Source organism: Microcebus murinus, chromosome 28 (genome assembly GCF_040939455.1).
Source record: "Microcebus murinus isolate Inina chromosome 28, M.murinus_Inina_mat1.0, whole genome shotgun sequence".
Taxonomy (NCBI): domain Eukaryota; kingdom Metazoa; phylum Chordata; class Mammalia; order Primates; family Cheirogaleidae; genus Microcebus; species Microcebus murinus.
Window position 1 is genome coordinate 965,564 of NC_134131.1, and position 26,678 is coordinate 992,241.

The 26,678-nt window shown below is 59.6% G+C and overlaps 1 protein-coding gene across 1 annotated transcript in view; it reads left to right on the forward strand.

The window, feature by feature from the left end:
* The window catches only part of CDHR2 (cadherin related family member 2), a 37,005-nt gene that overhangs the window by 1,433 nt on the left and 8,894 nt on the right, over positions 1-26,678 (forward strand). Inside the window, exons 2-21 of the mRNA XM_075998442.1 lie at positions 7,018-7,084; positions 7,302-7,373; positions 9,257-9,396; positions 9,505-9,555; positions 10,578-10,667; positions 12,302-12,391; positions 12,926-13,051; positions 13,471-13,617; positions 13,695-13,770; positions 13,867-13,982; positions 14,099-14,329; positions 15,319-15,474; positions 15,892-16,053; positions 16,224-16,285; positions 16,898-17,141; positions 20,830-21,069; positions 23,662-23,731; positions 24,760-25,365; positions 26,090-26,161; positions 26,559-26,608. Of these exons, the coding sequence (XP_075854557.1) occupies positions 7,033-7,084; positions 7,302-7,373; positions 9,257-9,396; positions 9,505-9,555; positions 10,578-10,667; positions 12,302-12,391; positions 12,926-13,051; positions 13,471-13,617; positions 13,695-13,770; positions 13,867-13,982; positions 14,099-14,329; positions 15,319-15,474; positions 15,892-16,053; positions 16,224-16,285; positions 16,898-17,141; positions 20,830-21,069; positions 23,662-23,731; positions 24,760-25,365; positions 26,090-26,161; positions 26,559-26,608 (2,853 nt within the window). The 5' untranslated portion in view covers positions 7,018-7,032. The remainder of the gene's footprint in view (positions 1-7,017; positions 7,085-7,301; positions 7,374-9,256; positions 9,397-9,504; positions 9,556-10,577; positions 10,668-12,301; positions 12,392-12,925; positions 13,052-13,470; positions 13,618-13,694; positions 13,771-13,866; positions 13,983-14,098; positions 14,330-15,318; positions 15,475-15,891; positions 16,054-16,223; positions 16,286-16,897; positions 17,142-20,829; positions 21,070-23,661; positions 23,732-24,759; positions 25,366-26,089; positions 26,162-26,558; positions 26,609-26,678) is intronic.

Sequence of the window (26,678 nt, forward strand, 5' to 3'; positions counted from 1 at the left end):
TGCTGTGGCGTCGCTCACAGCAACCTCAAACTCCTGGGCTCAAGCGATTCTCCTGCCTCAGCCTCCCGAGTAGCTGGGACTACAGGCATGTGCCACCATGCCCGGCTAATTTTTTTCTATATATATTAGTTGGCCAATTAGTTTCTTTCTAGTTATAGTAGAGACAGTGGTCTTGCTCTTGCTCAGGCTGGCTTCGAACTCCTGACCTCGAGCAATCCACCTGCCTGGGCCTCCCAGAGTGCTAGGATCACAGGCCTGAGCCACCGCGCCCAGCTGCACGTTCTTCTTAAGTGACCCAAGCCTGAGGAGGGGGCCCTGGACTATAGAATTCGGCTTTGTGATGATCACACGAGTGTTTGTGGGCCTCTGTGACAAAGAGAAGGCAAGACTGCGTGAGCCCAGGGCCGCCTGGTGGTGCAGGAGGGAAGGAGGAGGGCTGTCTCGGGAAGAGCACTGCAGGGGGAGTGAGACGGGGCACCTCAGCCCTGCCTCCGACAGGCCTTGGGGTGCAGGGCGGGGGCCTTGGCCGCTCTGAGGCCCGGGGTTCTTGTCGGTCAGGGGCTGCTGAGCCATCCCGTCCTTCCAGGGGCTGGTGAGGCCCAGGTGCGGGGGAGGGACTTCGTGGGCGCCTTACGCAGAGGAGGAGGGGCCCCGTTGTCGCTCTGTGTAAGGGTCAGCAGGCTTCTCGAGGCCCCATGAGAATGGAGTGGGGGGCTTGGGAGAAACTCCACAAGGGTGGGTGTGGCCGGGTATAGGAAGGGGCTCTGCGGGGCCTCCAGGGCCCAGGGGACTGAAGGTCCTGGCTCAGGCGGTTCCCCCAACTCCACTTGCCCGTGGGGAAATCTGGCAGATCAAGGAGAAAAAGCCAGGCCAGGCACCGCGGCGGCGGCGGTGCACACCTGTAGTCCTTGCACTGGGGGAGGCCCAGGAGGGAGGATTGCCTGAGCCCAGGAGCTGAGGCTGCTGTGAGCCAAGCTGACGCCATGGCACTCTAGCCCAGGCGACAGAGCAAGACTCTGTCTCAAAAATAATAATAATAGGCCGGGCGCGGTGCCTCACGCCTGTAATCCAAGCACTCTGGGAGGCCGAGGCGGGCGGATTGCTCGAGGTCAGGAGTTCGAAACCAGCCTGAGCAAGAGCGAGACCCCGTCTCTACTATAAATAGAAAGAAATTAATTGGCCAACTAATATATATAGAAAAAATTAGCCGGGCATGGTGGCGCATGCCTGTAGTCCCAGCTACTCGGGAGGCTGAGACAGAAGGATCGCTTGAGCCCAGGAGTTGGAGGTTGCTGTGAGCTAGGCTGACGCCACGGCACTCACTAAGGCCTGGGCAACAAAGTGAGACTCTGTCTCAAAAAAAAAAAAAATAATAATAATAAAAATAAAATAAAATGAAGAAAAAACCAGAAGCCTAGAAAAGAGAGAGCGCACAGACTACGTGGCTGTGGATTCTGATCCCATTACGGACTGGGCCACACGCCCCTTTCCCCCTTTGGACCTTGCTTTGCTGATGACTAAATGGTGTGCAAAGTGCCGGCCACGCACCGGGCCCTGCCTGGCCAGCTCCCTGTCCCCTCGGGGAGTGGGCGGAGGAGCCCGAGGGCCGCTGTCTGGCGGCCGCGCTAATGGCGATGAGCATGCCCGGCGTGCCTGCCCGCTGCGCACCTGGTGACTCACTGCACGGTGACACCTGACTCACTTCCGAAGGATGGGGAGACGGGCGAGCAGAACTGGGGAGAGGGGTCAGGTCCCAGGTCACAGTCCCAAAGGGACGCCAGGGCTAGACGTGTCCAGCTCCCGGGAAAGCGTCCCTGGGGTTCCCTCACGCAGGGATGCCTGGCCCGCCTGCCGCTCCACCGCCATCGTCACAAACCGGCCCTTGTCACCGCCATGACCACCAGCACTGCTGCACCCACAGCCTCGTCCCCGGCCCCTGAGCACTGCGGCTGGGCTCCCAGGTGGTTCCCAGCACACCTGAGGGCTTGGAGCTCCTCTGCACGCGGCCTGGAGCCGGCCCTGCTGGTCACTGGGGAGGGATGCAGGCAGTTTCTATGGCGACCGCAGTGGAAGGAGCAGGCGCAAGGTGGAGATGGCCCCACAAGGCGCAGGGGGAAGGGCTTTGCTCTGGCCGAACACCTGCCGTGTGTGCCACCCGCGCCCCGTTGCCCACCCGCCTGCTCTTGGACTGTCCCTGCTAGCTGGGACCACCCTACGACGACAGTGCTCACGTGATCAAAGCAGCATAGATATTTCATTTAAAAATACACCAAGTAGTTCTACAAGGTCAATCGCAGAACCAGCCCCTCCCCCACCCTCCACATGCATAGCCCACTCTAGAAACACCTGCGGCCACCCCCTCCCACCACCGCCCCAGCCCCACCCTGTTTCTGTGTCACAGGCTTACACTGTCTCTTAGTTTTTCATTTGAGACATTTTCTGTTGGTTAATTTCTTTCTTACTCGTACACACTCATCGGGTATAAGCGAGATTTTGCTACTTTTTTTTTTTAAGAGACAGGATCTCACTCCATCACCCAGGCTGGAGTGCAGTGACGTCGTTAGAGCTCACTGCAGCCCCCTTTTTTTTTTTGAGACAGAGTCTCACTTTGTTGCCCAGGCTAGAGTGAGTGCCGTGGTGTCAGCCTAGCTCACAGCAACCTCAAACTCCTGGGCTCAAGCGATCCTCCTGCCTCAGCCTCCCGAGTAGCTGGGACTACAGGCATGCGCCACCATGCCCAGCTAATTTTTTCTATATATTTTTAGTTGGCCAAATAATTTCTTTATATTTTTAGTAGAGACGGGGGTCTCGCTCTTGCTCAGGCTGGTTTAGAACTCCTGACCTTGAGCGAGCAATCTGCCCGCCTCGGCCTCCCAGAGTGCTGGGATTACAGGCGTGAGCCACCGCGCCCGGCCTTTTTTTTTTTTTTTTTTTTTTAATTCTTCAGCTGAAACAACAGAAGGCGATTTATTGTGTGCTTGTCACAGCGGCCACAGCTGAGAACAGAGCTAGTCCAGAATGTCAGGGGCAGGGCAAAGGACCAGTGGGGACTGTTCTGGTGTGAGCAAGATGGGTCTCTCAGAGGCGGCCTTGGTGATCGGACGGCGATGACTTTCTAGATCCACTGAGAGGCAGGTTCTAGACAGCAGCATGCAGCCCGGCAACTTATCCCCGCGTCCCCAGATTCTGGCCTTCCATGTCTCTGCTCTTGTGGCCTTCACGTGCACACAAGCAAGCGGTGTACTTGGACCTCGGCCTCCTCTTTCTTTTTTTGTGCTTCATTCTGTGCATTCGCTTCTTCTTCCACTTGGCTCTCACGGCGCGGAGGTTTCTAGAAAGGCGGCGCTAAGGCTGAGAGCTCACTGCAGCCTTGAACTCCTAGGCTCAGGCGATCCTCCTGCCCACTCAGTCTCCTGAGTGGCTGGGACTACAGGCACGTGCCACCATGCCCCCGGCCGATTTTTAATTTTTTGTACAGATAAGATCTCGCTATGTTGGTCAGGCTGGTCTCAAGCTTCTAAGCCTCAAGCAACCCTCCTGCCTCGGCCTCCCAAAGCGCTGGGATGCAGGCTGAGCCGCTGCGCCGGGCCTGCACTGACGTGTTGCTCTGCGGTGAGGTCAGGGCCTCGGGGCGCCAGTCACTGGAGCAGCACACACTGCTGGACCACAGAACACAGCAACAGTGACATTCTGGGACTTCAGAAGAAGCCTGGCAGCTTACACCTGCTGGGCCTCCTGAGACACTTGCTCTTGGAGCCACCAAACCACCTCCCACCGTCCACCCCACTTCTGTTGATTTCTTAAAGGGAAGGACGAGGGTTTTATTCTCGTACACCCCAACACGCTTCTTCGCCTGTGCTTGCGGACTATGGGAAGCGGCCACGGCGGGGCCACGCGGTGTGTGCTGTCCGAGGGCCTTGTCCAGAGCAGCTCTGCCCCGCCCCGCTTGGCTCCATTCCGCTTGCTTCGTTTCCTACGTCATGTCACAAGTTCGTCTTTGCACTATAGTGGGAGGTGTAACTCTCCCCCCGAAATGTTCAAACCATCGGCCGCGCCTGCATTTTCACAGAGACGGCCCTCTGGAGCTCACTGACTCTTCTGCCCGTGGGGACACCTGTCGTCTCGGTGCCCCTTTCCCCTTCTGCGCCCGGCCCTCTGTTTCCTGATTTCCCTTCCGTCACCCTGGCTCACTCCGGCGACATAACGCGTCGTGTTCTGTGGCACCTTCCCGAGGAAAGAGGTGAAATGTTTGGCTTTGCACGGAAATAATTTGTCTTCAGCACCTTGGGGGCATGCTGCTCCGGTTATTTACTGCTGCTCAACAAGAGTGCCCCAAAACTTAGTGGCTTAAGCAACGATTTGCCATTATTATATTTCATGAGTTTGTAGGATGGGAATTTGAACAGGGCATGGCAGGAATTGCTCAGCTTTCTCCTGGGGGCCTTGACTGGGACCGAGAAATGCCGGGGGCCGGCACGGAGGGCTGGCCGGGCGTCTTGCTCTCTCTCTACGCAGGCGCCTCAGCATGGCTGGCTTGGGCTCCCTCACAGCATGGCGGCCTCGGGGTGGTGGGATTTCTTTCAAGGCATCTCCGAGTTCCAAGAGCAAGTGTCTCAGGAGGCCCAGCAGGTGTAAGCTGCCAGGCTTCTTCTGAAGTCCCAGAATGTCACTGTTGCTGTGTTCTGTGGTCCAGCAGCCACTGAGGCCAGCTCAGATTCAAGAAGAGAGAGAGAGGCCGGGCGCGGTGGCTCACGCTTGTAATCCTAGCACTCTGGGAGGCCGAGGCGGGCGGATTGCTCAAGGTCAGGAGTTCAAAACCAGCCTGAGCGAGACCCCGTCTCTACTATAAAAAAATAGAAAGAAATTAATTGGCCAACTAATATATATATATATATATATATAATTAGCCGGGCATGGTGGCTCGTGCCTGTAGTCCCAGCTACTCGGGAGGCTGAGGCAGTAGGATTGCTTAAGCCCAGGAGTTTGAGGTTGCTGTGAGCTAGGCTGACGCCACGGCACTCACTCTAGCCTAGGCAAGAAAGCGAGACTCTGTCTCAAAAAAAAAAAAAAAAAAAGAAGAAGAGAGAGAGTTAGATGTCACCTTCTCAGTGGAGGAATGTCAAAGAGTCTGCACCATCAACAGCGTGCCACGCACTGCTGCAGTAACTCCGGGGCTGTTGACAAAGCGTCCCACGCCTTCCGGTTCTGGTCCTTTGCATCTGGCTTGTTTTTCTCTCCAGAGGGTCTCAGGTCTTCTCTTTATCCCTAGTGTTCTGAGAACGCTTTGATGTGGTTTTTTTTTGCCCTACCTTTTCCTTTTTTTCATTTGTGCTGGAGACCCTTTCAGTCTGAGCTTTATGTTACTCATTTATAGGAAATCTATTGTTTGTACTTCTTTGATAGTTTCCTCTGTCTGTGGTCCTTTTCTGATTCTCTTTCTGGAGTCTCTGTTTTTAGAGATAAGATCGCACCCTGTCACCCATGTTGGAGTGCAGAGGGACTGTCTTAGCTCACCGCAGCCTCGAACGCCTGAGCTAGAGTGCTCCTCCCGCTTCAGCCTCCCGGGTAGCCGAGACTACAGGCACACAGCATGATGCCTGGCTAATTTTTAAAACTTTTTGTGGAGATGGGGTCTTTTTTTTTTGAGAGAGAGTCTCGCTTTGTTGCCCAGGCTAGAGTGAGTGCCGTGGCGTTAGTGTAGCTCACAGCAACCTCAAACTCCTGGGCTCAAGCAATCCTCCTGCCTCAGCCTCCCGAGTAGCTGGGACTACAGGCATGTGCCGCCATGTCCAGCTAATTTTTTGTGTATGTATTTTTTAGTTGGTCAAATTAGTTTCTTTCTATTTTTAGTAGAGACAGGGGTCTCACTCTCGCTCAGGCTGGTTTCAAACTCCTGACCTCGAGCGATCCACCCACCTCGGCCTCCCAGAGTGCTAGGATTACAGATGTGAGCCACCGCGCCCGGCCGAGATGGGGTCTTGCTATGTTGCCCAGGCTGGTTTTGAACTCCTGGGGTCAAGTGATCCTCCCACCATAGCCTCCCAGAGTGCTGGGATTACAGGTGTGAGCCACCGCGCCCAGCCACAATTATTAAATGTATCGGCAATGGAGATGATGGACCCTGCCCACCCGCAGAGTCTCTGGATGGTCCTGTGTGAATCCCAGTTCCCCTGCAAGCCCTGGAGTTTGAAGGGTGCCATGAGCTTGGACGCTGCGAACAGGCAGGTGTAGGGTAGTGGTTGAGGGATTGATTTATGGACTGCAAAGGCCTGTGCTCAAACATGGCCTTGTGGCCGGGCGCGGTGGCTCACGCCTGTCATCCTAGCACTCTGGGAGGCCGAGGTGGGTGGATTGCTCGAGGTCAGGAGTTTGAAACCAGCCTGAGCAAGAGCGAGACCCCGTCTCTACTATAAATAGAAAGAAATTAATTGGCCAACTAATATATATATAGAAAAAAAATTAGCCGGGCATGGTGGTGCATGCCTGTAGTCCCAGCTACTCGGGAGGCTGAGGCAGGAGGATCGCTTGAGCCCAGGAGTTGGAGGATGCTGTGAGCAAGGCTGATGCCAGGGCACTCACTCTAGCATGGGCAACAAAGCGAGACTCTGTCTCAAAAGCAAACAAACAAACAAAAAAACATGGCCTTGTCATTGATTCTCCATGTGGTCTCAGGCCGGCTCCTTCATCTCTCAGCCTCAGTTTCCCAACAGCCACCTCTTCCTCGTAGGAATTATGAGATTGCACATTTACTGCCTGGAGCAGAGCCTGGCACACAGTGGGTCCCGAATTCTGGGATCAAGTTCAGGTTCAGCTGTCTTGCCCAGCCCACCTAGTTTCCCCCTTGGTCGACCCCACCCTGGGGCATCTGGAAAAAGGACAGAGGGTGACAGAGGCCCTAGGAGAGACCTACTGAGTGGTGGTGGTAGGTGGGCTCGGGTCGGACCCAGGCAGTGGGGGTCTGCCAAAAGGATGGGGGCCCGGGTGCAGGCACCCTCTTCCCGAAACCTCTTCCCCTAGGTCCCTCCGGACGTGATGGCCCAGCCCTGGCTGTCCTGCCTTCTGCTTCCTGCCCTCGTGGTGTCTGGTGGGTGCTTCCCTTCCCCTCCACTCCAGCACAAAACTGGGGACCCTCAGCGGGACCCTCCAGAAGGGAGAGGCCACCCCTCATCGGCAAACACCCATTATCCCCCCGGCCCTGTGCGCGGCTGCCCTGGGGCGGGCTGGGTGGGCTCCCAGGGGAGCGGGCGGGAGTCCGGTTTTGCAGGGATGTCCAGATGTTCCCACACTCTGTGTCCCTGCAGTGGCAGCCAACGTGGCCCCCAAGTTCCTGCCCAACATGACGGTAGTGATCCTGCCTGAGGACCTCCCCCTGGGTGAGTGACAGGCCCTGTGCCCCACCGTGCCCAGCCCTCACCCTCAAGGGAGTCCGGGCGCAGGTGGCATGGAGGGGGCTTGCTCAGTTCCAGACGTTGGTTTCCTCCTTGTTGGCTTTTGGGGGGAAAGCAGCAGCGTCCCCGGGGTGAGATGTCACCCTCATGCAGCGCCGTGCGGTCATGGTCGCCGTCTCCCCTCGTTTTCAGTCTTTCTGATTTCCAAAGGGGGAGGCATCTGCGGGGACCCCTCTCTCTGCCCCGCCCCGCTCGCTGACCCCCTGCACACCCCCCTGCCCGTTTGGATGTGGTTGCTGGGACGGCAAAGTCTCTTAAGGGTTATATTAGTAAAGGTTTAGAGCCCAGGCTGAGGGAGGAGATAGTTTCACTCTGAGATGGCACAATGTCCCCTGGAGGACTGGCTGAGGTCAAATGAAATGTTATCTATGAATAGTCTTTGCAGAACAGAGAAGTATTGTATATATGTTAATGATATTTACATATATTTTCACAGCTGTTTCCTCCTAGATAAAAATAAACACATATAGGCCGGGCGCGGTGGCTCACACCTGTAATCCTAGCACTCTGGAAGGCTGAGGCAGGAGGATTGCTTGAGGTCAGGAGTTCGAGACCAGCCTGAGCAAGAGCGAGACCCCGTCTCTCTACTAAAAGTAGAAAAATGAGCTGGGCGCGGTGGCTCACGCCTGTAATCCTAGTACTCTGGGAGGCCGAGGCGGGCAGATTGCTCGAGGTCAGGAGTTCAAAACCAGCCTGAGCAGGAGTGAGACCCCGTCTCTACTAAAAATAGAAAGAAAATTAATTGGCCAACTAATATATATAGAGAAAAAACTAGCCGGGCATGGTGGTGCATGCCTGTAGTCCCAGCTGCTCAGGAGGCTGAGGCAGGAGGATCGCTTGAGTCCAGGAGTTTGAGGTTGCTGTGAGCTACGATGACACCACTCTACTCTATCAGAGGCGACAGAATGAGACTCTGTCTCAAAAAAAAAAAAAAACACAGGAAAATAAAAATAAGTAAACACGCTCACATCTCCAAACAAATGTCACAAATGCATGTAACCCAAATGCACTCACAACCTCCATCATCCTGGGCCACCGTTCAATAACTAAATGCAACTTCTTGAGTCCCCTTCCTGGTTTCAGAGACTCCTCCTGTGCGTGTGGTTTTGGGGTTTCCTTCTCCTGCCGCCCCTCTTACAGCTTCTCCCCCCTGCCAAGGCTGCTGCTTCTCCCCACTTCCTCTTGCTCCAAGCTTGCACTGGGCTGCGTCTTCTGTTGCACGTCACAGCGTGCACTGAAGGTTTGGGGATAGGAGAAGAGGTCACAGCACGCGGCAGGAACCCTCACCGCTGCTGCTCTTGCCCACCGGCCATGCCAGCCTCGAGGGTGCTGCCGAGGGCCAGGCCTGCCCACTCGGGCCCGAGGCTTCCCTGGCCCGTGCCCCGGGGCCCTGCACACTCCTCCCTCTCCAGCCTCCCTGGGACGTGGAAATCTAGCAATCGCGATGTGCACGCTGAGGTCTCGGCCGAACACCGGGCCAGTGGCCTTCCCGGGGGAGGGGCCATGCCAGGGAGGGATTGGGACCAAACCTTCCGAGCTAGAGCTGTTGTCAGTCTGCTCTTACCAAAGCTCAGAGCTGCGTCTGCAGGGAGGGCAACGCCCCCAAAGGAGACCAGGCCGCTGCTATCAAAAGGCCTCTAGGAGGCTGCTGAGTGACAGCGTCCTGACCTGGGGGGGGGGAGCCCTGAGGACTGGGGAGCTTCTAGATTTCAGGTCTAGCTGAGTGCAGAGAAGCCAGGCGCCTGGCCCAGGCCTCATGGGCAGCTCGGCCCTGAGAGAGGTGGCTGTGGACCCTGTTCTACCCCCAGATGCCGAGGCCTTCTGGTTGGTAGCCGAAGACCAGGACAATGACCCTCTCAGGTATGGGATTAGCGGCTCCAATGCCCACTTCTTCAATGTCACCGCAAACACTGGGCAAGTGAGGCTGGCCAGCCCTCTGGACTTCGAGGTAAAGGGAAGGGACGGGGAGCCGGCCTGGGAGTGGGGGAGGGGCCCCTGGCCTGTGCTCCCGGCCGGCAGGGTGTCACCTTGGGCCCCTTCTCTCCGCCCGCTGCAGACACTCAACACATTCAGCATCACCATCTCCGTGACAGATGGCTACAACCTAGTGAGTCCGAACGTGGGGGGCGGAGGGTGGCCCCCGCCTCGAGCAAGCAGAGAGCACCCCAGTTGACAGACAATGAATCCGATGTCTACTTATCTCAAAATTAGACTTGTCTATTTTGTGTCATACAGTATCACCAATACTTTAGTATTTATTACTAATTTATTTCAATTATATCAACATATTGTATCGCATTAAAGCTTTTCTGTTCATATCATATTATATATTATATATCATATATATAATATATATTATATATAATTACATTATATATTATATATAATGTATTATTTAAATTATAAACGCACAATTAAACATACTATTAATTTATAGTAATGTAAATGTTAATTAGAAAACCATTTCGAATACCTCCTCACCCTAGCACCTCCAAGGCGGTCACTTTCAACCCCTTCGGCTGAATGTGTTGCCATCTACCCTCTAATTCTTAAGTGACTTGCTTATGCCACCATGTCTTGTATCAGGGCGAGTTGAGGGTTTTGTCCCTAAAATATTCCCTAAGCTCCATCCATTTAAAAAAAAAATTGTTTTAGTCACTTGAGTATTCATGAATACATTCTCTTTGTAAACATTTTCAAAAATCACAGATGAAGCTAAAGTCGTTTTCGACAACCCTTCCCAGCCACTCCACTGCAGTGACCATGCGGCTGTCCTTTTGTAGCTTTCACTAAGCGTTCAGGGACATCTCTGCCTTCGTGGAAGAAAGGCCATAGCTGGTCCTCTTTGACGGACACTTAGGTTGCTCACACCTTTCTACCTTGGCGAATGAGCTAACATGCACATTCCCGTAATAAGACAGGCACTTTTTAGATTTTGAAAGATTAACGGATGGTGTGTGCGGCTGACTTTCAAAGGGCCCAGAAAACATGGGGGGAGAGAGAGAGAGAGGAACCAAAGGACGGGCTGATCTGGAGGAAGGCAACAGCAGTTCTCTGTGCTATCCTTTTCAACTTTTCTGGCATTTCGAGTCGCAGTTTCTGGGCTCACCTGGGCTTTCTCACCTGCAGGTGCCGAGGACAATGAACGTGATCGTGGAAGACAGAAATGACAACACACCCGTTTTCCAGAACACTGAGTTCTCCGCCAGCCTTGATGAGGTGACCTCTGCCTTAGCTCAGTGGGGGCGAGGGGCGTCCCAAAACGTTTCTCAGAGCGGGAAGGGCCAGAGGCAGCTGGTGGGACACCCAGCACCGGGAATAGACTTTCCTAGAAGGGGCAGCCGCAGGGACCAAATCCAGGGGCCTCACCTGCCCGGTAGTCACAGCAACATTCTGCACTCAGCTTGGACTGGAGTGCTTTCAGTTATGAAAGCAAAAAAACCCAAAAAGAGTAATTAATTTTCTCATGTATCTGGAAAATTGAGAGGCTCTTCTAACTTCGGGCACGGCTGGATCCAGGTACTCAGACCTGGTCGTCAGGAAGATGTCTCTCTCCACCCTTAGCTCTCTTTCTCCTGTTGCCCCCGCCCTGGGGCTGGGGAAAGTCCTCCCACGTGGGGGTCAGAGCGTCACCCGCAGCTTGGGGCTCGCTCTCGCCCCGCCAGCTTTGCAGCTTCAGCAGGAAGACTGTCTCTTTCTCAGGGGTTCCAGCCCAAACGCCAGGGCTGACTTTCACGGCTCATTTTGGGTCCCGTGCCCATCCATCCTTGGAACCAACTTCGGGGTATAAAGGACTCCGGCTTGGTCTGCGACTTGGGCCTTCCCCTCAGCAAGGGGGTCCCACCGGGACTAACGGGTGGGGAGGAGGCGGCCCCAGGGTCCTGGGACCTCATTCCCACAGGAACTTCGAGCTGGGGCCAGGTGTGTGTGAGGCCCGGACAGTGGGGACAGGCTCTGACCAAGCTCCTGCGTGCCAGGCACTGTCCTGGGTGCTGAGCTTACCTGGCTGCCACTCTGCTTAGTCACACCCAGCGAAGAGCTCAGCCAGGGACTGGTGAGAGTCATTTCAAGCAGTGCTGGGCCCCTGAAGGGCACGGAGCAGGGCGAGGTGCAGAAAGTGAAGGCAGAGTGCCTGCTCTAGGTTGAGTGGTCAGGACAAGTAGGCGACATCTGAAAAGAGACCTGAATGGCAGGAAGGAGCCGCTGTAGGAAGCCCCGGGCAGAGGGCATTCCAGGCAGGGCGAGGCCCTCAGGTGGGCATGAGGGTGGGCCAGCGTGGCCGGGGGCAGAGGGTGAGGAGAAGCCGGGCGAGGGCAGCGGCCCGACCTCGGAGGGCAACGGAAGCCATCTGCACCACGTTCTGGCCAGAACGGGGGAAGCTCAGAGGGCTTTAAGCACAAGAGTGATGCGATCTGATCCGTGATTTTAAAAGATGGCTTTGGCTGCTGTTAGGAAGTGCTGAGGCTGCGAATGGGACTCCAGGAGCAAGGGCCTCCCAGAGAAGCTTCCGGCTCTCCAGGGCTGGGTTTGAAATCCCCGGCTGGAGGTTGGGGGGAGCCAGAGGGGACACTCGAGCAGGGCAGTGGCGCAGTGAGACTGGGTTCCAGAATGATCTTCGTTCTGGTCCTGAGGGGCTCTGCAAATCAGAAGGTGCCCAGTGGTGGTTCGGCCACACCGGGCAGGGGAGACCCTGCCCTGCCCCACCCCCAGCTGCCTCCCACAGGCGCAGCCCAGGTGGGAAGGAAGGGGGACCTTCCCGGCGGTACAGGTGGGGCACTTGCGGCCGGGAGGGCGGTGACCGGCCAGCGAGAGAAGCGCTGGCCTTGAGCCCCGCTGACCAGTTCTCCTTGCAGACGCTGCCGGTGGGCAGCGTGGTGTTCTCCGTGCTGGCCGAGGACAAGGACTCTGGCTCTGCGGGCGCCGTGGTGTACTCCATAGAGAAGGTACGGGGAGCGCGCCCTGGCTGCCCCGCGCGGCCACCAGGCGGCAGCATGTCCACGGGCACCCGGGTCCCCAGGCCAACCCGGGGCCCAGCCGAAGCCCCTTGCCGGGTCGCCTGAGGAGGGGCGAGGGCAGTGAGCCCAGTCCCCGTGCAGACCCGCTGGCCGGGACAGCCCCACGTTGCAAGCGCGCAGGCGGGCCCGGCCCTCGGATGCCACAACCTGCCATGCTCCAGGCCCTGGCATAAAACGGCCCTGTCTTTGCAAATAGCCTGCGCATGCCGCGCGCGTTACTGCACCTCTAGACCCCTCATGGCGCGGATTCGGTGTAGACGGCTGTCTCGGCTGTCTCGCCTAACGGGACAGTCTGCACACGCTCAGCACACACGCGGCGTCGCAGGCTCGGACCCGGGCTGCATCTCCCTGGCTCCTCCTCCAGCCCCAGGGCGGGATGGAGGCTCAGGGAGGCTCATGACTGGGGAGGGTCCTGGGGCTGTGCTGTCCCGAGGAGTCTGGCCCGAGTGTGCCCTGCCGCAGGTCATCCCTGACACTGGGGACAGCAAGCATCTCTTCCGGATGCTGGCCAACGGCTCCATCGTGCTCAACGGCAGCCTCAACTACAACAGCAAGAGCGCCTTCTACCAGCTGCAGCTGCGGGCCTGCGTGAGTGGCACGAGGGGCGCGGGGGTCGCGGGGGGCGTGAGGGGCAAGGGGGGCCGGGGAGCGCGGGGGGGCTGCATGGGGCGCGAGGGGTGCATGGGGCGCGGGGGGGCGTGGAGGGCCGCGGGGGTTGCGAGTGGCACAGCGAGCACAGAGGGCTTCGGGAAGCCGGAGGGCGCGGGGGGCGAGAGGGGCGCGAGGGGCGCATGGGGCACCGGGGGCGCGGAGGGCCGCGGGGCCGCAGAGGACCACAGGGAGCCCGGGGACACGTGGGGCGCAGGGGCGTGTGGGGGGGTGCAGGGGGCGCGAGGGGTGGGGGGCTTGGGGGTCGCGGGTGTCACGGGGGGCGTGGGTGTGGAGGGGCGGGGAGGCGCAGGGGGGGGCTGGGGGCCGGCCCTGGCTCACGGAGGCGCCTCCCCCAGGACTCGGGCGGCGAGTACCAAGGCAGCATCGTCACCCAGTGCTCCGCGCCTGTCTTCCTGTCCATCTCCGTGGTCGACCAGCCTGACCTGGACCCCCAGTTTGTCAGGGAGTTTTACTCGGCCACCGTGTCCGAGGACGCGGCCAAGGTGCGCGGAGCCCCGAGGGCCTGGCGGGGCGATGGGCAGGGGGAGGGGTGGGCCAGCCCTGAGCAGCCTCCTTGCAGGGGACCTCAGTGCTGAAGGTGGAGGCTGTGGACGGCGACAAAGGCATCAACGACGCCATGACCTACAGCATCACCAGTGAGAATGGGTGTCCCCAGGCTGGGGCCGGGGCCGGGCGGGCGTGCGGCTGTGGCAGAGCCACTGGCTGCAGCTGCCCGGTCGCCCCCGCCCCAGACTCCACGAGGCCCGGCTGGTTCGGCGTGGGGGCGGACGGGGTCATCAGAGTCGAAGCCCCCCTGGACCGCGAGCAGCTGCTGGCCGAGGACGAGCAGGTGCAGCTGCAGGTCACGGTGAGCCGGGGCGCCGCCGCCCTCCCACGCCCGCTCTGCCCTTTGACCTCTGATCGCTGGCTCTCCGAGCACCGGTTCTCTGACCTCTGCCCTCTGGCGTCCGCTCTGCACCTCAGGCCAGCGAGGTGCACCTCGACATCCACGGGCAGGAGGCCAACGTGAGCACCTGGGTCACGCTGACGGTGGCGGACGTCAACGACCACAAACCCGAGTTTTACAACTGCAGCCTGCCCTGCGCCTTCACCGCCAGAGAGGCCTGCGACAGCTTCTCCGGCTACGTGGACGAGCACGCCTCGCCCCGCATCCCGGTGGACGGCCTCACCATGGCGGCCTATGACCCAGACAAGGCAGGCGGGGCGGCGGGCGGGGAGGGCGGATGGCGGGCGGTGCTGAGTGGAGGGGTGAGGGGCGGCCAGCGATGTGGGTGATCGCGGGTGTTGGGGTGCTGGGCAGGGGGGTACAGTGTGGTCTCAGTGTAAGGCTGGGGACACTCATTCATTCATTCATTCATTCATTCATTCATTCATTCATTTTGAGACAGAGTCTCGCTCTGTTGCCCAGGCTAGAGTGAGTGCCGTGGCGTCAGCCTAGCTCACAGCAACCTCAAACTCCTGAGCTCAAGCAATCCTCCTGCCTCAGCCTCCCGAGTAGCTGGGACTACAGGCATGCGCCACCATGCCCGGCTAATTTTTTTTCTATATATATTAGTTGGCCAATTAATTTCTTTCTATTTATAGTAGGGACGGGGGTCTCGCTCTTGCTCAGGCTGGTTTCGAACTCCTGACCTCCAGCGATCCACCCGCCTTGGCCTCCCAGAGTGCTAGGATTACAGGCGTGAGCTACCGGGCCCGGCTGGGGACACCCTTTTAAATGGAGGCCGGCGTTGGGGGTCGGCATGGGTGGCGTTGGAACGTGAATAGCTGTGGGTGGTGTCAGGTGGTGTCAGGTGGTGTCAGGTGGTGTTGGGTGTGCTGAAGCAGCGTGGAATTCACGTGGAGGATGGCGTAGGGGACATCAGGCTGGTGGGTGTGTCGGGCTGGTGGCAGCGTTTGCTGAGGGCTGGCACTGGCCTCTGGGGTGACGCGGTGTGGACAGTGGTGGGAGGGCGCCGTGGGGCGGGGAGCGTGTGCCCAGGCTGGGTCTCGCTGGCGCCAGGACGCCCTCTCCTGGCGGGCACACAGCTGCGGGACCAGGGACCAGCCCGTCCTCGGGACTCAGTCTTTGGGAGCCCTCCTGGGGCCTCCTTGGGGGGGCTTCCTGCGGGGCCAGAGCCGGGAGGAAGGCGGCGGCAGGCGGGCGCGCTGCGGGCGGCCTGTCACATGGCCCCACTCCACAGGGCAGCAACGGCACCTTCCTGCTGTCCCTGGGCGGCCCGGATGCAGAAGCCTTCAGCGTGTCCCCTGCAAGGGCGGCGGGCTCGGCCGACCTGCAGCTGCTGGTGAGGGTGTCGGCGCTGGTGGACTATGAGCGGCAGACGGAGATGGTGGTGCAGGTGAGGGCTGCTCTGGGCAGGTGAGGGCTGTTCTGGGCAGGTGAGGGCTGTTCTGGGCAGGTGAGGGCTGCTCTGGGCAGGTGAGGGCTGCCCTGGACGGGTGAGGGCTGCCCTGGGGAGGTGAGGGCTGTTCTGGGCAGGTGAGGGCTGTTCTGGGCGGGTGAGGGCTGCTCTGGGCAGGTGAGGGCTGCTCTGGGCAGGTGAGGGCTGCCCTGGACGGGTGAGGGCTGCCCCGGGCGGGTGAGGGCTGCCCCGGGCGGGTGAGGGCTGCCCCAGGCGGGTGAGGGCTGCCCCGGGGAGGCGAGGGCTGTTCTGGGCAGGTGAGGGCTGCCCCGGGCGGGTGAGGGCTGCTCCGGGCACCGGCGGGCCGAGGCCAGCCACTTGGGCCAGTGCCGAAGCCCCTTCCTCTGTCCTCAGGTGGTGGCCACAGACTCAGTCAGCCAGAACACCTCCATCGCCACAGTGACCATCCACCTTAGAGACGTCAACGACCACAGGCCCACATTCCCCCAGAGCTTGTATGTCCTCACGGTGCCGGAGCACAGTGCTGCTGGCTTTGTGGTCACCAGCAGCATCCATGTGAGTGGCGTGGACACCGCTGGGCCCGGCCGGGAGGGACACACGGAGGGTACGGACCTGGGGACGGTGGCCCCGCCCGGGTGTCTGTGGCATGCGTGGCAGCCCCGTCTGCAGGAGCCGCGTGGGCGGCGGTGAGCGCATCTCCTCCATGCCATCTCTCTGCCTCCCAGGCCACGGACCCAGACACGGGGGAGTGGGGCCGCATCACCTACAGCCTGCTCCCAGGGAACGGGTAAGGGCTCGGGGAGGGCCAGGGGCGGCCGGCGTGCGGGGCCGGGCCCACCGCCCCGCCTGATGGCCGGCTTAGGGGAGCTGGAGAGGACTCCGGGCGTTCGGTTTCATTTCAGTCTCAGAGAAACAGTGACCCATTTTCTTAGAATAAGTACGTTTAGGCCGGGCGCGGTGGCTCACGCCTGTCATCCTACCACTCTGGGAGGCCGAGGTGGGCGGATTGCTCGAGGTTGGGAGTTCGAAACCAACCTGAGCAAGAGCCCGTCTCTACTAAAAATAGTAAGAAATTAATTGACCAACTAAAAATATATATACAAAAAATTGGCCAGGCATGGTGGCACATGCCTGTAGTCCCAGCTACTCGGGAGGCCGAGGCAGGAGGATTGCTTGAGCCCAGGAGTTTGAGGTTGCTATGAGCTAGGCTGAGGCCACGGCACTCACTCTAGCCTGGGCAACAAAGCGAGACTCTGTCTCAGATAAATAAATAAATAAATAAATAAATAAATAAGTATGTTGCAAGCACCGCAGCAAGCACCTGTCCCCGTGTATCTGAGATTCGCATGTTAGTGGGCGCCTTGTGTTCTCGCTGGCTGACTCCGGACACCCTGAGCAGGGAAGACCTCTTTGAGGTGGACCCGGTCTCGGGCACGGTGACGGTGAGGAACGGCGAGCTGCTGGACCGGGAGGTGCAGGCCGTGTACTACCTGACGCTGCAGGCAACCGACGGCGGGAACCAGTCCGCCTCCACCACGCTGCAGGTGCACCTGCTGGACATCAACGACAACGCGCCGGTGGTCAGCGGCTCCTACAACGTCTTCGTCCAGGAGGAAGAAGGCAACGTGTCCGTCACCATCCAGGTGCGAGCCCTACCTGGACCTGGTGGGCAGGGCAGGGAGAGGGGACCAAGCCAGGCTCTGTGGTCCCGCTGGCCTTGGCCTTGTGGCTCTGGGAAAGTCACTCAGTGTCTCTGGGCTTCTGTTTCCTCTTCGGAAGATGAAAACGTTGTAGCCTCATTCACAGCTCACCGGGGAAGAAGGAGATGGCACGTAAAGGGGTCAGCACAGACTCTGGTTAATAGAAACAGGGTCTCACTTCGTCATCCAGACTGGAACTCCTGGGCTCCAGCGATCCTCCTGCCTCAGCTTCCAGATCAGCTGGGACTACAGGTGCACGCCACCACGCCTGGCTCATTTTTATTTTTTTGAGGCAGAGTCTCACTCTGTTGCCCAGGCTAGAGTGAGTGCCGTGGCATCAGCCTGGCTCACAGCAACCTCAATCTCCTGGGCTCAAGCGATCCTCCTGCCTCAGCCTCTCGAGTAGCTGGGACTACAGGCATGCGCCACCATGCCCAGCTAATTTTTTCTATATATATATTTTTTTAGTTGGTCAATTAATTTCTTTCTATTTATAGTAGAGACGGGGTCTCGCTCAGGCTGGTTTTGAACTCCTGACCTTGAGCAATCCGCCCGCCTTGGCCTCCCAGAGTGCTAGGATCACAAGCGTGAGCCACCACACCTGGCCCTGGCTCATTTTTAAATTGTTTGTAGAGACGGGGTCTCACTATGTTGTCCAGGCTGGTCTCAAACTCCTGGCCTTATGTGATTGTCTTGACTTGGCTGTTCTTTTTATTTACACCCTTGCCAGCCTCATTCCAAAAGTGACTGAGGTAGCTTACGTAAAAAGTACAATAAAAAGATGAGGGAGGCTAGGTGCGGTGGCTCATGCCCGTAATCCTAGCACTCTGGGAGACCAATGAAGGCAGATGACTCAAGGTCAGGAGTTCGAGACCAGCCCGAGCAAGAGCAAGAACCCCGTCTGTACTATAAATAGAAAGAAATTAATTGGCCAACTAAAAATTTATAGAAAAAAAAATGAGCCGGGCATGGTGGTGCATGCCTGTAGTCCCAGCTACTCGGGAGGCTGAGGCAGGAGGATCGCTTGAGCCCAGGAGTGTGAGGTTGCTGTGAGCTAGGCTGATGCCACGGCACTCACTCTAGCCTGGGCAACAGAGTGAGACTCTGTCTCAAAAATAAATAAATCATAAATAAGACGAGGGAAATAAGAAAAAGGAGAAAATAAAGACGACACTGCTGAAGGGCGCAGAGGTGGCGCTGGCACCGGGGCCGGGTGCATCTAGGAGTGGCCTCGAGCTCTGTGCCGAGCCGCGGCCACAGCGGAAGGGGCAGCGAGGCCAGTGGCCGGTCTGCAGAGAAACACGCTGGAGAAGCTCCTGTGCTGGCCCTGAGGAGTTCGGAAACTTTGGCCCGAGACATCGGAACGGGGTCTTGTGAGGAGCAGGAAGCCAGGTCCCCAGCGTGATGATCTGGTGGCCACAGCGTGCTCCCGTCTCCCTGGGGCCCTGCGGTTTCCAGAGCGTGTCCCCGTCCCTGCAGAGCAGGCGGCCAACGGTCCCCGCCGCGCAGGCAGAGACAGGCTCAGAAAGGTTGAGTGACCTTCCTGTGGCTGCACAGCCAGTAATTGGTGGTGCCGGGCTGCAGCCCAGACCTCCCTGGCCCGGGGCCTGGGCCCGTCCCTCCTGCCTGGTACCCGTGAGCAGCAGGGGGTGAGCAGACAGGACCAGCCTTTAGGAAACACCATCTCCGGCTGCTGGCACAGGATGCGTTTAACAAACAAGGTCCCAGGCCGGGCGTGGTGGCTCACGCCTGTCATCCCAGCACTCTGGGAGGCCGAGGCGGGCAGATTGCTCCAGGTCAGGAGTTCAAAGCCAGCCTGAGCCAGATCGAGACCCCGTCTCTACTATAAATAGAAAGAAATTAATTGGCCAACTAATATATATAGAAAAAATTAGCCGGGCATGGTGGCGCATGCCTGCCATCCCAGCTACTCGGGAGGCTGAGGCAGGAGGATCGCTTGAGCCCAGGAGTTTGAGGTTGCTGTGAGCTAGGCTGACGCCACGGCACTCACTCTAGCCCGGGCAACAGAGTGAGACTCTGTCTCAAAAATAAATAAATAAATAAATAAATAAATAAATAAATAAATAAATAAATAAATAACAAGATCCCGGCAGAACTGGAATGAAAGAGATGGACCGGGAGGGGCAAGGAGGAAGGGGAAAGCACTGGATCTGGGTCAGAGTAGCACAGGTGATGCCACTGGGTTCCAATCCACATTTGCTGAGGACCCACCATGGACCTGGTCCTTTGCTGGGACCTGGGTCCTCAGAGATGAATCCACCATAATTCCTGTCCCCAAGTGACTCTCAGTTAGCGGGAGGTGCCAGACAGGTACCTAGTAGTGTCACCTGTGCCATGTTGAAGGTAGCCCAGGGGAGGCACCTGTCTGGCCTGGAGCTGAGCAGAGAAGGTGGAGAGGGCATTCGAGTGAGGGAACGGCATGTGCAAAGGCCCAGTGGCATGGAAGAACTTGCAGTGTTATTCATGCTGGGTCACCCCAAAGGCAGACCAAGTGCCTGCTGAGGGCCCTTGCAGGACAGGAACATTCTCTCTCTCTCTCTCACACACACACTCACACAGAAATTGGGTGAGGAAGCAGCTATTTAAAAGATACAGTACCCCAGCCTGGGCAACATAGTGAGACCCCCCTCTCTATAAAAATTAGCCGGGGGTGGCAGCACACCTATAGTCTCAGCTATTAGGGAGGCTGAGGCAGGTGGGTCCCTTGAGCCCAGGAGTTCAGGGTTGCAGTGAGCTATGATCACGTCACTGTACTCCAGCCTGGGTGACACAGAGAGACCCTATCTCAAAAAAAAAAAAAAGGTAAAATAAAATTAAAATATAGCTCTGGGCCGGGCGAGGTAGCTCACGCCTATAATCCTAGCACTGTGGGAGGCCAAGGCAGGTGGATTGCTTGAGGTCAGGAGTTCGAAACCAGCCTGAGCAAGAGTGAGACCCCGTCTCTACTATAAATAGAAAGAAATTAATTGGCCAACTAATATATATAGAAAAAATTAGCTGGGCATGGTGGCGCATGCCTGTAGTCCCAGCTACTCGGGAGGCTGAGGCAGCAGGATCGCTTGAGCCCAGGAGTTTGAGGTTGCTGTGAGCTAGGCTGACGCCACGGCACTCACTCTAGCCTGGGCAACAAAGCCAGACTCTGTCTCAAAAAAAAAAAAAAAATGAAAAATGTAGCTCTGAAGTGGTCATCATGGGAAAATCAGAATCTTGTTGGCCTTCACGCTGACTGTATGTGTTAATATTTAAAAACAATTCTCGAATGTCTGCGATATATTTCTCCCATAATCCCCTTCCCACGAGAACGTCGGTGCCGCGGGGTAGGGAACCGTCTCGGTGGCAGCTCTGTCGCCAGTACCCAGAGCAGGCCGGGCTCGCTGCAGGAGCAGAGCAAACCCCTGCCAGATGGGAGGACAGCCTCCCTGCTCAAGGCCGCAGGAGCTGCCGATCTGAGCCTCCGAGACGGGAAACCGAGGCTGGAGACTGGCCCGCGTGCCGCTGGCTCCAGGCCCGGCCACTGCCCACGTGGGTCGGTGCGGGGTTAGGCCAAGGGGAAGTGGCCGAGGACGCCTGACGGCCAGCGGCAACCCCCCCACTGCGTGTGTGCGCACAGGCCCACGACAACGACGAGCCCGGCACCAACAACAGCCGCCTGCTCTTCAGCCTGCTGCCCGGGCCCTACAGCCGCAACTTCTCCCTGGACCCTGACACGGGGCTCCTCACAAACCTGGGGCCCCTGGACCGAGAGGCCATCGACCCCGCCCTGGGCGGCCGCCTCCTGCTGACCGTGCTTGTGTCTGACTGTGGCGTGCCTGTCCTCAGCACCGAAGTCAACGTCACCATCACGGTGGAGGTAGGGCCCGGCTCAGCCACGGGGTAGGGTGCCGGGGCAGGGCAGGGGGCTGAGCACCTGCCGGCCCTGGGCTGGCGGCTCCCGGGCAGATGGCCAGGCCCCCACCGGCTCGGGTCGTGCCTCTGCCCTACGCAGCGTGGAGGGTCGTAACTCAGCTGCCTGGGTTATGAGCCTGGCGCACCGGCTGCATGGTCCTGGGCAATCACTCCACTCCTCTGGGCCCTCAGGTTCCTCATCTGTAAAATGGGCATGGAGACAGCATAAAAATTGTGAGTTAATTGACAGAAAGAGCGCTTCAAAAGAGTGCCTGAACCAGAGGAAGTGTCAGTAAATATTAGCTCTAATTGTCAGTCACAAAGTCCTACCAGCACAATTCGAAGGCAAAGGTATGGGGTCAAAGTCAGCATTGCTAGTGGCTACTGCACACCTGGCCCTGCAAGGTGGAGACAGTTATTACCATTTTATTGGTCAAGAAACTGAGGCACAGGCCGGGCATGGTGGCTCACACCTGTAATCCTAGCAGCACTCTGGGAGGCCGAGGCGGGCAGATTGCTCGAGGTCAGGAGTTTGAAACCAGCCTGAGCAAGAGCGAGACCCCACCTCTACTATAAATAGAAAGAAATTAATTGGCCAACTAATATATATAGAAAAAATTAGCCGGGCATGGTGGCGCATGCCTGTAGTCCCAGCTACGTGGGAGGCTGAGGCAGGAGGATTGCTTGAGCCCAGGAGTTTGAGGTTGCTGTGAGCTAGGCTGACGCCACGGCACTCACTCTAGCCTGGGCAACAAAGCGAGACTCTGTCTCAAAAAAAACCACAGAAACTGAGGCACAGAGAGGTTCAGTACCTTGCCTAGGGTTGCAGAATGAATGGGGTTTTGAACCCGGTCAGTCTGGTTCTAGGGCAGCCAGCCGCCAGCCCACAGTCAGCTTCCTGTGGAAAAGTGTATCGATAAGCATCCGCACCGTGCCCACCATGTAGACCACACCCCTCGGCTTGTGCAGTGCACGGCCTGCACCACCACACACAGCAGCCTGCGTCCCACTGGGTAGTGACCCACCACTTTCCTGTAAGGATCAGAGAGTGAGACCTCAGGGAAGATGGAGAAAAGGAGGCGGAATTAGGACTTGTTGGCTGTCCCTAGGGCAGGGTGGGCTGCAAAGAAAGAGTCAAGCAGAACTGCATTTTCTTTCTTTTTTCTTTTTCTTTTTTTTTTGAGACAGAGTCTCGCTTTGTTGCCCAGGCTAGAGTGAGTGCCGTGGCGTCAGCCTCGCTCACAGCAACCTCAAAGTCCTGGGCTCAAGCGATCCTCCTGCCTCAGCCTCCCAAGTAGCTGGGATTACAGGCATGCGCCACCATGCCCGGCTCATTTTTTCTATATATATTAGTTGGCCAATTAATTTCTTTTTTAATTTATAGTAGAGACGAGGGTCTCACTCTTGCTCAGGCTGGTTTTGAACTCCTGACCTCGAGCAATCCGCCCGCCTCGGCCTCCCAGAGTGGTAGGATGACAGGTGTGAGCCACCGCGCCCGGCCAGAATTGCATTTTCTGAGTGAGCAGGTCCCTTCGCCCCTGTGAGCAGACCTCACGGCTGCCCTGCGAGTGGGGACTGCTGCCCCACTTTCCAGATGGGGACACTGAGGCCAGAGGGGGCAAGGCCACACAGGAGGCAGAGGAGGAGCGGGGTTTGACTCAGAGCCGCACTGTTAGCCACACCTGGGAGTTAGGATGCCGGCGCGTGCAGCTGGCAGGTGTGTGCGGGCCGGGCCGGCCGCCCCCTGGGAAGCTGCCACCAGAAAGGACACCTAGACAAGCAGGGGGGAGAGAGCACTGTCTCCCACGATGTCCTTTCCAGGGCAATTCAGAAGAACAGGTGCTTGTGATGTCCACACCTGAGTGGCCAGAGCGCCTGGTGTCCTGCAAGCGCAGGCCAGTGCTGGGGACAGTGGCAGGCAGAGCCGCCTCCAGGCCATGACAGCAGTTTCAAGGGCTCCAGCTGTGCCGGCCAGCGCTGGGGGGGGGCGGGGGAGGAAGGCGAAAGAGAAAACAGCTGGCGCCCACAAAGAGCAAGACCAGGCCCGGGCTGGCGCGGGGTCCCGGAGCCCGGCTCTGCTGGGCTTGGAGCTGGTGCTGCGGGGTCAGCGGGGTGCGGGAGGGATGGCCGGAAGGAGGGGACGAGGGCCAGCGCGGGCACGGGCCCTGTGTAGACACACGACGGTCTCAGTGCCAACACAGCAAACCCAAGTGGTGGGGAGTCAGGCGGGATGGACACGGGCCCCAAGCCGGAAAGCAGGGTCTAGAGTGTCCCGAGCTGTGTGGGAGGGCCGGGCCTCAGTGGGGCTTCCCAGCAGTGCGGGAGAAACTGCAGGGGTCCCTCCACCCGCCTCCAGGCCCCTGTGTGTGTGCACCCTACGTGGGCAAGTTCCGTCCTCGCAAAGCCCGTGTCCTCGTGGGGTAGGGGCGGCGTGGCCTGAGGGCACAGGGTGGAGTCCGAGCCGCTGGCAGAGGCGACGCTGGTCTCTCAGAGTGGCTCCCGGGACCGGGAACCTCAGGGCGGGAGGGACCCGGGCTCAGGCCTGCCTGTCCCGCAGGACATCAACGACAACCTGCCGGTCTTCAACCAGTCCAGCTACCTCTTCCAGGTGCCCGAGCAGCGCCCAGGTACGTCCTCCCCCGGCCGGCGGAAGGGCCAAGAGGTGAGGGCGGAGGAGAGCCCCCGCGCCGGCCGGGTCCCTCTGAGCTCCGCGCTCCGCAGGGGCGCTGGTGGGCGTGGTGGCGGCCCAGGTCCCTCTGAGCTCCCCGCTTCCGCAGGGGCGCTGGTGGGCGTGGTGGCGGCCCAGGTCCCTCTGAGCTCCCCGCTTCCGCAGGGGCGCTGGTGGGCGTGGTGGCGGCCAGGGTCCCTCTGAGCTCCCCGCTTCCGCAGGGGCGCTGGTGGGCGTGGTGGCGGCCAGGGTCCCTCTGAGCTCCCCGCTTCCGCAGGGGCGCTGGTGGGCGTGGTGGCGGCCAGGGTCCCGCTGAGCTCCCCGCTCCGCAGGGGCGCTGGTGGGCGTGGTGGCGGCCAGGGTCCCTCTGAGCTCCCCGCTTCCGCAGGGGCGCTGGTGGGCGTGGTGGCGGCCAGGGTCCCTCTGAGCTCCCCGCTTCCGCAGGGGCGCTGGTGGGCGTGGTGGCGGCCGGGTCCCTCTGAGCTCCACGCTCCGCAGGGGCGCTGGTGGGCGTGGTGGCGGCCAGGGTCCCTCTGAGCTCCCCGCTCCGCAGGGGCGCTGGTGGGCGTGGTGGCGGCCAGGGTCCCTCTGAGCTCCACGCTCCACTGGGGCGCTGGTGGGCGTGGTGGCGGCCAGGGTCCCTCTGAGCTCCGCGCTCAGCTGGGGCGCTGGTGGGCGTGGTGGCGGCCGGGTCCCTCTGAGCTCAGCGCTCCGCAGGGGCGCTGGTGGGCGTGGTGGCGGCCGGGTCCCTCTGAGCTCAGCGCTCTGCAGGGGCGCTGGTGGGCGTGGTGGCGGCCGAGTCCCTCTGAGCTCAGCGCTCCGCAGGGGTGCTGGTGGGCGTGGTGGCGGCCGGGTCTCTCTGAGCTCCGCGCTCCGCAGGGGCGCTGGTGGGCGTGGTGGCGGCCAAGTCCCTCTGAGCTCAGCGCTCCGCAGGGGTGCTGGTGGGCGTGGTGGCGGCTGGGTCTCTCTGAGCTCCCCGCTCCGCAGGGGCGCTGGTGGGCGTGGTGGCGGCCCAGGACGCAGACCAGACGGAGGCCAACAACCGAATCAGCTTCAGCCTGGCGGGCAGCGGCGCCAACAGCTTCGTGATCCGAGGCTCGGTGCTGGGGGCCGGGCGGGCCGAGGGCCGGATCCAGCTGCCCCCGGACCTGAGCCTGGACTACGAGACACAGCGGTCCTTCAGCCTGACGGTCAGCGCGGAGAACCCAGACCCTCAGGGCGGCGAGGCCACGGTAGAGGTCCTGGTGGCCGTGGAGGACGTGAACGACGAGCCCCCCACCCTGGACCCGGACTCGCTCCGGGGCGTCCTCTTGGCGGAGAACGGCTCGCGGCACGGCCAGGTGGCGACGGTGGTCGCCAGGGACGTGGACACCAAGGCCCGGCTGGAGATACAGCTCATGGACACCGTCTGCACCAAAGGCGGGGCGGACGTGGGCGGCCTGTGCCGCGGCTGGTTCTCCCTGGAGGCCAACGGCTCTGTGTACGTCAGCCGGAGCGAGGCCATCGACTACGAGGCCTGTGACCTGGTCACGCTGGTCGTGCGGGCCTGGGACCGCGCCACGGAGCCCGGCTTCCAGGCCTACAGCAGCAACGGTGAGGCCTGGCAAGGCGGGGCGTGGGGGCCGAGCACCACCGGGTCTGGGTCCCCGTCCCGGCACCAGCCCTTCCCAGCTGCAGCAGCGGCAAACCCCAGCCCCTCTCTGAGCCTCGGTCTCCCCATCCGTCCCGTAGAGTTGGGTAGTAACCAGGAAGATTAAACGGGCAAAGCGCTCTGGGCAATGGCTGGCGCATGGCAGCTCCTGCCGACGCCACAGCTCTTCGGGGCGGGGTGGAGGGGCCACCGTTCTCACGTGCTCACGCCCCACCCCTGCCACTGCCCGGCAGTGCCAGCACCAGCAGCTCGCACACGCCAGTCCTTCCCTCGGCCAGGAGCTGAGGTGCCCTGTGAGCACTTCCTCACTTTACTTGCACACACCCCCCGAGGCAGGTGGTCCCAGTCCAGTTTTATAGGTGGGGAAACTGAGGCAGAGAGTGGGTGTTTGAAGAACCAGCTTACGCAGCTAGAAAGTGCTGGGATGATGTCGTGCCAAAGGCGGGAGGCGCCTAGGCCGGGCCCACGCTTGCCGTGCGGCTTTGACAAGCCGCTTGTGCTGGCTGAGGTCTGGGGTCACACTCGCGCCCAAGGAAGGCCCAAGGAAGACCCGGCAGCGCCATGGGGTCAGGAGCGGGCAGGCGCCGGGCAGGGGCCGCGCGTGGGGGGCTGGGAGCATGCGGGCCGGCCCCTGCCCAGAGCCAGAGCCGGGATCTTCTTCCCCAGGAAGCCTCCTCATCACCATCGAGGACGTGAACGACAACGCACCCTATTTCCTGCCTGAGAATAAGACCTTCGGTGAGCAGCAGCCCCGGCCACACACACACCCTGCTCCACGGGGACTGCCCTCCAGCAGTCACCTCCTCAGGCCCCGGGGGTCCCTTAGAAAGGCAGGAAGGCCTCTGATCTTGCCTCTCCCAAGGTTTGCAACAGGAAGGGGCAGCTAAGGTTTCATTCCAGCTCTGTGCCACTTGAGGCCAGGCCCTCCCTCTCTGGGCCTCAGTTTTCCTATCTGTACAATGGGAGGTGGGTGGCTTGCTAACTACTGGCCCCCTGGCAACTGTAACGAGGGTCTCTTGGTGGACCGGCTGTGGGCAGGTTTGGGGGATGAGCCCTGAGCTGGGCTTATGGCCAGCTGTGGTCCATGGAGGCCCTTCCCTGACCCCACTGACACCCTTCCTGTCCACACGTGTAGTGATCATCCCAGAACTTGTGATGCCTGACCAGCAGGTGGCCTCTGTCCAGGTAAGCCTCTGGCTCTAGCCTTCTTTTGGTCAGATAAGCCATGGAGGACATAGGGCTAAGGCTTTCAGGC